This window comes from Lepidothrix coronata, unplaced genomic scaffold (assembly GCF_001604755.1).
Source record: "Lepidothrix coronata isolate B3197 unplaced genomic scaffold, Lepidothrix_coronata-1.0 Scaffold180, whole genome shotgun sequence".
NCBI classification, from domain to species: domain Eukaryota; kingdom Metazoa; phylum Chordata; class Aves; order Passeriformes; family Pipridae; genus Lepidothrix; species Lepidothrix coronata.
Window position 1 is genome coordinate 123,709 of NW_016690360.1, and position 9,947 is coordinate 133,655.

General features: G+C 50.8%; 1 protein-coding gene across 1 annotated transcript in view; it reads right to left on the minus strand.

Moving 5' to 3' along the window:
* Positions 1–1,210, minus strand: part of MATN1 (matrilin 1, cartilage matrix protein) — a 25,913-nt gene extending 24,703 nt beyond the window's left edge. Inside the window, exon 1 of the mRNA XM_017830518.1 lies at positions 1,123–1,210. Within this exon, the coding sequence (XP_017686007.1) occupies positions 1,123–1,210 (88 nt within the window). The remainder of the gene's footprint in view (positions 1–1,122) is intronic.
* Between the last annotated feature and the right edge of the window lie 8,737 nt (positions 1,211–9,947).

Below are 9,947 nucleotides of genomic sequence, written 5' to 3' on the forward strand. Positions count from 1 at the left end.
GAAGTTGAATTAAACCAGAAATAAAATGTCCTTTAAAAAAAAAATATCCACACTAGGAATTATGCAGGAATAGCTGAACTTTATGCCCTGATTTAGCAGAAAATATCTTTTATGGCATCTTTGCCATACTCATTCCAAGAGCAGGAAAGCTGCTGAGTAACCCAGACCTACAAGGAGTTTATTTTAGAAGTGGCAGAAGGGCTGAGCTGAATGCCTGCTCTGTTTAATTTCCTGACTTCAGCAGCACAGCAAAGATAACTCTCCCTTCCCAAATTGCTGAGGAGAAACGGGTCAGTGTAGCAGAAATCTCCCTCCGTGAGCAGCAGATAACACTGAAGTCCCTGTCACCCCTGCTTGACAACCCTCAGCCTGCCCACAAACGTGTGTTCTGCATCAGCACAAGACCATTCCAACGGTTTTTTAATACCCCAAAGTAAGTTTGGCCTCGGCTGCCTCTCTGGCAGTGAGTTCTCCAGGCTTCCTGGAGCCCCTGGAAGATGCTCCCCAGGAGCAGACCCTGCAGCCCTTGCCTTGGTGTCCAGCACTTGCTGACATGAACTGGGAGTTAGAGCCATGCGAGCTACAGAGCAGGCAGCTCCCCTCCCTCCTGGCTGCCCTACGCCCCGCTTGGAAAGTCAAACAGAGCAGGATTTTGCTCAGGATGAAGGAAAACATAGGAAAGTCCTGCTCTCATCAACCTCATCGACCTCAGCCAGATCTTGCTGCCCGGGGAGGTGACCCCGGCTGCCCGGGGGGATCTGGCCAACTCCTCCTCCAGCTCCTGGCCAGACCCTCCTCGTGGAGCTGTGGAGAGGAGCGGTTTTGGAAGGCGCAGGAGACGTTTTGGGAGGCAGAGGACAGCCCTTCTCCCACCTGGGCCTTCTCCAGCCGGGCCCCGGGGGACTCGGGGTGAGCCGGTGCCACCTCACTGTCCCTCAGTGCAGACTGAAGTCATGGGACAGCCAGAAGCCAACCCAGCTCCAGCTCCTGCTGCCTTGGGAGCGCAGGTGGGAAAGTTCCTTCGCTTCCCTGGCTGATGTTGGGTGTTCCCTCTCCCTTCTCCTCCTTCCCAGTGCCGGGACGAGTGGCAGAGGCTGAGGACCCAACGCGCCCCCCACTCACCTCTGGGCTGCAGAGGGGCCCCACACACGGTGTAGCTCTGGAGGAGGAGCAGTAAAGAGAGCAGCAAGGCAGAGAAAATCCTGTCCATGGCTGTGGAGGAGCCGGAGGCGGGATGGGGAGTGGAGAGCAGGAGCCTTGGCCCAGAGGTATTAACCTGCCCTTCATCGAGCCAGCCCCTGACACGTGTGAAGCGCCGGGGGGGGCTCCGAGGGGAGAGGGACGAGGGAGAAAACCCTGCCCCAAGGTGGGGAGGGGGGGATGTCCAGCCCTGCCTGCCCCCATTCCCTCCACAATGGCGTCATTGCTGCTGGAAGGGGATGGGAAGCTATAAAAGAGCCGCAGCGGGATGGTATGTGGGGAATCTGGGACCGTAACAGTGGGACCAGTGAGCCCAGCCCTGGGGAACTGGGCTTGACCTGTCAATCAGCAGCTCCTGGCCACAAACCCTGGGCTGTGCCACGGGCTGTGGTGTGTCAGGCTGGTGTCCTTCCTCTGGCAAAGCCCAGGGAAGGGGGGGAATGGGATCAGCATCACACAAATCACCTCTCAGTCCCCACGTGTGCTGGAAACCAGCCCGTGGGACTGGGGGGCTTTGCTGACTTGGCTTTGTCGGAGGGGGAATGCTCAGGGGCAGAGGAAGAGGAGAGGAAGGCTTGGGCAGGCACAGGAGAAAGTGTGTGATGCAGAATAAGTTTCTTCCTGCAGGGAACAGTTCCTTCTCTGTGAGGTTGTGCCCCTGTGCAGCAGAGCAGGGAGGGGAACGGGCTCAGGAGCCTAAACTGGATAAATAGAGAGGGAACTCGGGACAGACAAACAGATCAGGAGCTGGATTTAGTTTTCCAGTGCAGCGTTCAGGTCTGTACGCAGGAGGGAGATGCAGCTCCTGCCACAAAAAGCCAATAATCTGACTTAACAAACAAGACTGATGATGCTGCAAGTTGAGCTGAAATCCAGTGTTTTCTTTGTGGGAGAGCAGCAGGGAGACTTGGTACCAGGGTAAGAGGAATTTAATGATGGGTTGGTCACAAAGCAGTGCATCTGTTTTCTTCTTTTTAACTACTGTTTTACACCATCATCTGATTAAAGCCCTTCTCCTCTGATGGATTAGTCTTTGCTCACCTTTCCAGCCACACACCCTTGGATCCATCAGCCATTTAATCTGAGTTGTGTTAGTGCAGTGCCAGGCAAACCACCTTTAACTCAAAGCCCAGTTTCTCTTCCCTTATCCAAAGTCTCTCTTTACTCCAAAAGCTCTTCAACAGAGCCCAAGAGCTCCTGTGGAGAAAAGCTCTTTGATTAGGGAGAAAAAGGACCTGTCCTTAGTGAAGCTGCCAGGCTGCTCTGAACCCTTTCAACATGAAAAGTGTTAATTAAAATACTGAAAGATGGTGAGGTCCTCATGCAAAACCAGCATGGGTTTGTCCCACTGTCTTCCCAGGTACAAACCATCAATCACAGGCTTTCAGCAGTCTCTGGATGGAAAATTTTAGCCAGAAGGAACAAATGTTTCAGGGGAGGGACGGGGCAGCTCTGCTGGAAGGAAAGGCTGGGGGAATTGGGATTGTTCAGCCTGGAGAAGGGAGGCTTCAAGGTGACCTAGTTGTGGCCTTCCAGGGCCTGAAGGAGCTACAAGGAAGATGGAGGGAAATTTTAGATGGACTTGGAGTGCCAGGACAAGGGGGAATGGCTTCACACTGAAGGAAAACAGAGTTAGGTGGGATATTGGGAAGAAATTCTTGGCTGGGAGGGTGGGGAGGCCCCAGCACAGGTTGCCCAGAGAAGCTGTGGCTGCCCCTGGATCCCTGGAAGTGTCCAAGGCCAGGTTGGAGCAACCTGGGCTGGTGGAAGGTGTCCCTGCCCATGGCAGGGGGTTGGAATTACCTTTCAAAGTCCCTTCCAACCCCAACCATTCTGTGATGAACATGATTACATTTATGTGTTTATATACACACATATATATATATATACATATATATATACATATATATATATAAAACTATGTATATATGCACACACATGCAGGCACATGACTCCTCTATTCAAGCCTTTCATGGATGTGTTTATAAAATCATGAATTTTGATGAGTGCTGATATATATAAATATATATATATATCCCATTCACTGCTACCCTCGTGTGTTTTCATTCGCAGAGCTACATTTTCTCCCCAGATATACAGAACACCTACACCCTTACATTTACAACTATTAGGAGACAAAGTGAAATAACAGCCTAAAATTTGGGAAGCTCTGCCCCCGAGCTCTCCACGATGAGGTTTCTCTGTCACTCTGCCCTGCAGACAAGGATCTCTTGGTGCAGACAGTACTTACTGGCCATGAATAGGGATCATTCAGAGCCCTCCATAAATGAAGCCTCTATGGCTGTTCTTGCCGAGGAAAATATAAAGTTTCTCTGTGTCATTTTGCTGTTAATTAGCAAAGGAAGATAAATACATTTCAGGTGAATATTTTCACTAGCACACAAGCAGCATTAAAGCTTTGAAACTCCTGTGAAGGGCAAAGGTGTGCTGGGTACTCAGGGCCTGCGTTTCTGCCTCTGTAAAAGCACTGTTTGTTTTGAAAATATGAAACATAATTTTTCCCCCCGGCCCCCGAAAAATGCAAACACGGGGGCCGATATTTTCGAGAGGAAAATATGCATTTAAAAGCTCTTCCCCAGCCTGGTTGAAACATAAACAGACAAACCATTAATGGCCAGTGCTGGCCCCAGAGTGGCAGAGCTGCTCTTGGGGGTTTCACGTGTCCTGGCACAAGGAGGGTTTGCCTCTCCTCCAACACAGCCATGGCTCCTGATTTAAAAAGGACTGATTTTTAAATATCAGATCCCCTCTTTCCTCCCTTCTTCCAGGAAATCGTGGTCCCACCTTGCCCATGCTGAAGTCAAGTGGTTCAGACTCTCCTTGTACTGGGCACTGGTGGGGCCACACCTTGAATTCTGGGGGCAGTTTTGGGCCCCTCATGACAAGGAAGACATTGAGGGGCTGGAGGTGTCCAGGGAAGGGGCTGGAGCAGCAGGAGCAGCTGAGGGAGCTGGGGGGGCTCAGCCTGGAGAAAAGGAGGCTCAGGGGGGACCTTCTGGCTCTGCAACCCCCTGACAGGAGGGGGGAGCCGGGGGGGGTCGGGCTCTGCTCCCAGGGAACAAGGGACAGGAGGAGAGGGAACGGCCTCCAGCTGCCCAGAGGATGTTCAGATTGGATATTGGGAAAATTTCTTCAGGGAAGGGGCTGTAAAGCACCAGAACAGGCTGCTCAGGGAAGTGCTGGAGTCCCCATCCCTGAAGGAGTTCACTGAAGGATGTGGCTCTTGAGGATGTAGTTTAGTGGTGAACTCAGTGATGGTGCTGGGTTGACAGCTGGACTTGATCTCAGAGGTCTTTCCCAACCTTAACAATTCCAGGGTGGGGTCAGGAGATGCAGCTTGTCCTCCCCAGCATGGCCAACATCATCCTCGGCACCCAGCCAAGAGAGAGGTTTGCTTTTCCTTCCCTGGCTGCTCCTCAAAGCTCTGGGTGATGCCCCAAAATTCCACTGTGCTGCACCTTCCTTTGGATCCTTTGTTTTACTAGCAACCTTTTCCTAGTTTGGGAAAATCCCGATGACAAAATTCATTCTTTGGAGTGTCTTTGACACTTCACTCTTTGAAGTGTCAAAATCTGCCAGCCTTGGGCCAGGCCAGGAAAGAGCAAAGCCCAGTTTAAGTCCTGAAAGTACTAAACCCCAAGCACATCTTAATACAGACAATATTAGAGCTGGGAGAGGTGGTAACTTCTCATTTGTCATCAGACAAGCAAGTCTGATGGCATAAAACTCTATAAATGCAGATTCTTTATCACTGTATGCAAAACACTTCACAGGAATATTGCTCAGATGGGCAAAGCCGAGAAAAATGACATTTTATTTTCGATGCCTTGTTTTGATTTGGCATTTCACTCGTGCCGTTTGTTTCGCTCACGTTTTTATTTTTAAACCTGCACTTTAGTGCTGCATTTCCATATTTCCAATAAACACCTCGCGATTCCATTTAATACCTCGGTATCAATTTCACACTGCAACAAATCAAAACCCTGAGGGGCTTCCACGGAAATGACCCAGAAGAATGGGAAGGTTTTCTGGGAGGGGAGGGAAAGGAAATCAAAATTTGGGGATCTCAAGATGTTTCCAGACTTCCAGCAGAGCTCAAGCACAAGGCAGGATGAGAGGAAATCACCTCCAGTTGTGCCAGGGGAGGTTTAGATGGGATATTAAGAAAAATTTCTTCTTGCAAGGGGTGGTCAAACATTGGCCCAGCTGCCCAGGGCAGTGGTGGGGTCCCCATCCCTGGAAGTGTTTAAAACCACCACGTGGATGTGGCACTTCAGGCCGTGGTTTAGTGATGAACATGGTGGGGGGGGTGACTGGTTGGACTCCATGATCTCAGAGGTCTTTTCCAATCTTTTAAAATATTGCATTTTTCTTTATCTTTATTTTTTTTTTTCCCCCCAAAAGCCCAGTGTTTGTAGCCCTGGCCCACCAACCCTTCTCAGAAGGGATCTGCAGGGTGGCTGAGTCCCTCTGGTTGGGAAGGACAAGCAGCCAAATTCTGAGTGGTTTACTGTTGATTCTTATTTCCTTCCAAACAAACCCGTTGGTCATAGTAAACACAACTTTCCTGCCCTCCAGCCATCAGAAAACTCCAAGGTTTAGCAAAATTCTCCATCATTTCTTGCCCATTTCAGGCTCCCTTTGATGTTCCCAGGTTGAGTGTTCCTGAGCTCCATTTCCCACCTACTCAGAGAAACGGTGACAAAAGGTGCCTTTTAGTCCAAGCTCCGATTGTTGCATTTTATTTATTTTCTATTTTGGTTTGGCACAGTGGAGGGGGGGGGGTCTCTCCCAACCTGTTTCATTCCCATAAAGGGTATTTACTGCACCCCTGTACTGGGAATGTGATATTTCCAGCAGTGGGGTGAGTGCAAAGCATAAAACAAATGATGTAAAGGGTGAAGGGCTGGGGAGACATGAATGGCTTTAAATATAACCCTTCCAACAGCCCAGGATCAAAGGAACTGCTGTTTATCCTTTAAGCTGCAAATAGCTGGCAAATATCCTCGTGCTCTGATGCTGTAAATAGTAAATGCTGTTTATGGCTGGGGCATGTTTATGTATTTTATGGGTCACACTTATTTCAGAGGGATCAGTTTTATTTGCCATGTTAACCATGCTCACATATTCCACCCCCCGGCCCGGGACTGAGTTGCCTCCTGGGCACTATTCCTGGCTCTCCTGCTGAGCACCTGCAGCTCAGCTCCTCCCTCTGGGCCTGGAATTCTCCACCTGTGCAGGGACACAGTTCTGGGCTGGCCCAGGAGCCCCTGAGGTGGTTTCTGTCCTACAAGTGGCTTGAAGGGCCAGTTTTGGGCACCACGGTATAGGAAAGGTCTAAAGCTGTCAGAGAGCAGCCAAAGGAGGGACGTGAGGATGGTGAAGGGTCTGGAGAGGCCACACAAGGAGTGATGGAGGGCACTTGGTGTGTTCAGCTGGAGCAGAGGAGGCTGAGGGGAGACCTCAGTGCAGTTCCAACTGCCTGGGCAGGGGCAGAGGAGGGGCAGGGACTGAGCTCTGCTCTGGGGGAGCAGGGACAGCACCCAGGGAACGGCTGGAGCTGTGTCAGGGCAGGCTCAGGTTGGATCTCAGGCAAAGGTTCTTCCCCCAGAGGCTGGTTGGGCACTGCCCAGGCTCCCCAGGGCAGTGGGCACAGCCCCAAGGCTGCCAGAGCTGCAGGAGGGTTTGGCTGATCCTCTGGGGCACAGGGGGTGACTCTTGGGGCTGGGCCTGTGCAGGGCTGAGGGTTGGACTGGATGGTCCTTGGGTGTCCCTTCCAGCTCAGCACATTCTGGGATTCTGTGAATGGAACAGCTCTATAACACTGGCCAGTTCTGAAGGTGGTCTCTGTGTGGGCAGCTCGTTTGCTCTGAGGTGAATGAGCCAAAATAGCTTCTGGATTAAAGCAAACCACACAAAAGGACCAGGGTAGAAATCATAAAATCCTCGAATAGTTTGGGTTGGAAGGGACCTTAAAGCTCATCCCATTCCACCCCCTGCCATGGTCAGGGACACCTCCCACTATCCAGGCTGCTCCAAGTCCCATCCAGCCTGGCCTTGGGCACTTCCAGTGAGATGCAGTTATAAAGACTCTGGGATCACCCAGGAAGAGGAGCATCATTATAAAATGACTTTCACTGACAGAAATGTCCCAACCCCCCTGTGAGCAGACACATGGGTGAGGGAGTTCCTCAGCTGGAGCCCGTGGGGGCTCCTGGGCTGATGGATGAGTGTGAAGATGGAAAGCAAAGGAAAAGGCTTTGGTTGATGCATCACCACACTGCCAGTTTGTGTCACCCCGGGCCCACCACCGGGGACAGCACTTGCAGTGACTTCATTTGACTGCCACAAGTGAGTAATTATCTTAATGAACTGTCTGCAAGGAGTGAAGCCCTCGCATGTGCTCTGATTTAAACAATTACAGCAGTGCCTGTGCCAGGCTCGGGGGGTTGGACCCTGGGAGCTTTAGGGGAGTCATTCAAACCATCAGGAACCAAGGCAGCCTGAACCCAAGACACACCCAAGCCCCTGTGGTGCAGGACACTGCCGTGACAGCCTCCTGGAGACATTCCACACATCCATCAGCCGGGATTCCCCCACTCCAAGGCCAGGCAGCCCACGGGCTACGGCAGCTCCAGGAGGTACCAGGGAATGCTGCCAACCTGCTGTCTCTGCCCTCTTCAAGGTCTCTTTATACCCACTCAGGCTGGGGGAGGCCTTTCCATCACAGTGGACACTCTGGCTCGACCTGCCCAGCTCTGACCATGGTGCATTACACATCATTTCCCCCAGGTTTCCAGCAGCTCCCTCACATTCCCAGATGCCATTTCCAAGTCTGATAGAAGCCAGCACCAGGAAAATGCCTCCAATCCTCCCCAGGCTTTACTGGCACTGGATTCTCTGCCAGCTTTGGCGCTGTTCAGCTTCCAGCAGGATTTGTAGAATCAGCTTGACTGTTTTCCACTTTAGAAATGTAGAATCGGTTTTCCATGTCAAAGAGTTTCTTACAAAAAAAGGGGTGGCCTGGATTGCTGGAGCAACATGTGCTGCTTCCATCAGAAGGAAACATTTCCCACCAGGGCACAGGTTTATCAAACGTTGGACCAAAGGGCTGGGAATGGGGCATGGGAGCACCTCCAGCATCTAACATAAAGCACAGTGGTGAACTTGGTGGTGGTGCCACGTTGATGGTTGGACTTGGTGATCTCAGAGGTTCTTTTCCAACCTTAATGATTCTGTAATTGTAAAGCAAAAAGCCCCTTTTCCACTGGAGCTTTTGCTCTGGGTCAGATGGGTGGGAAGCGCCAAGGTCAGTCAGGTCATCTGATGGACACCTCTGGAGTCCTGGAGCATCTCCCCCTCCATCAGATGTTGCTGGTTTGGTCAAGACCCTCTTACTTATCTGTCCTGTCATTGCTGAGATCATCAGCTCAATCTACTCCCTCCATGAAAGATCATCAGCTCAATCTACTCCCTCCATCAAAGATCATCAGCTCAATCTACTCCCTCCATCAAAGATCATCAGCTCAATCTACTCCCTCCATGAAAGATCATCAGCTCAATCTCCTCTCTCCATCAAAGAAAGATCATCAGCTCAATCTCCTCTCTCCAACAAAGAATTGCTGCTCATTTCTCCTCTGCACTGGAAAACTAAAACCAACATGTGGAGCAGCCCTGAACGTATTTGTGTGAGCTGGTTCTCAGCCTGTATTTGAGACTCACCTCAGTAAATCAGTTTGAAGAAGAAAAAGCAGTGCAACAGTGGCATATTAAAAAGAGTCTTTTATCAGGCTCAAACCCAGCATTGATAGTGCCACGGTCTGACTTATGGAGAGGTTTGGGACAGCCTGTGCTCAGTTTGTGTTGGCCAAGTCCCCCAACATTTCAGAAAACCAAAACCACTTCCCGTCTCGAGCTCAGCCCCTGACCTGGCTGGAAGCTCACAATAAATCTATACATTTTACCACATTTCAGGGGGTTTGGAGCCAGGCTTTCTTGGGAAACTATTCTGAGCCCTTGGAGAGAAAACACTGCACAGCAGAAGGATGGACTGGCTTGGTCCGGGCCAGAGAACATTGGGTTCGGTAAAGAAAGCTCCTGGTACATATTGAGACAACTCCCAGCTCTGCAAAGATTGGGTTGAACATCCTTGAACTGCTTTAGCTGGATTAGCAGAGTCCAGTAAACCAGGAGGCTCAGGGAATGATTTATCCTGCTGCAGGAACTAAACAGCCCAGAGCATTGTTAATGGGAGTTTAATTAGAGGTGGAATTTGAGCTGTTTAAAGGGATGGAGAAGGATTTTTAACCTGATTTAGCTGGATGACATTGAAGAACCCTCTTCTGGTTTAAGAACCAAGGGAATAGGAGCCAACAATATCTTGGGCAGACCCAGTCACTGGGGTCAGTCCTGGGCAGTGGAAGGAGCCTGGTGACAATGTCCCAGCACTGGGGGGGTTGTCACACACCAGCTCAGCACCTACAGGCTCTGCTGAGGAACCTTTAGGGCAGGACTGTGCTTCCAAAAACTCCCTAAATTACCAAGAGAAGCTCCACCCAGTCATCCCATCCCATGGCCTCCTCCAGCCCTGCCTTGGGGCTGGGGAGAAATGAGCAGCAGTTGCAGCCTGGTCTTCAGGACTAAGACCAAGAGGGCTTGTCTGGAAGGTTCTGGAGCCTATTGATTATTCAGAATTAAAGGTAATGTTTTATCTCTCCACATAATAA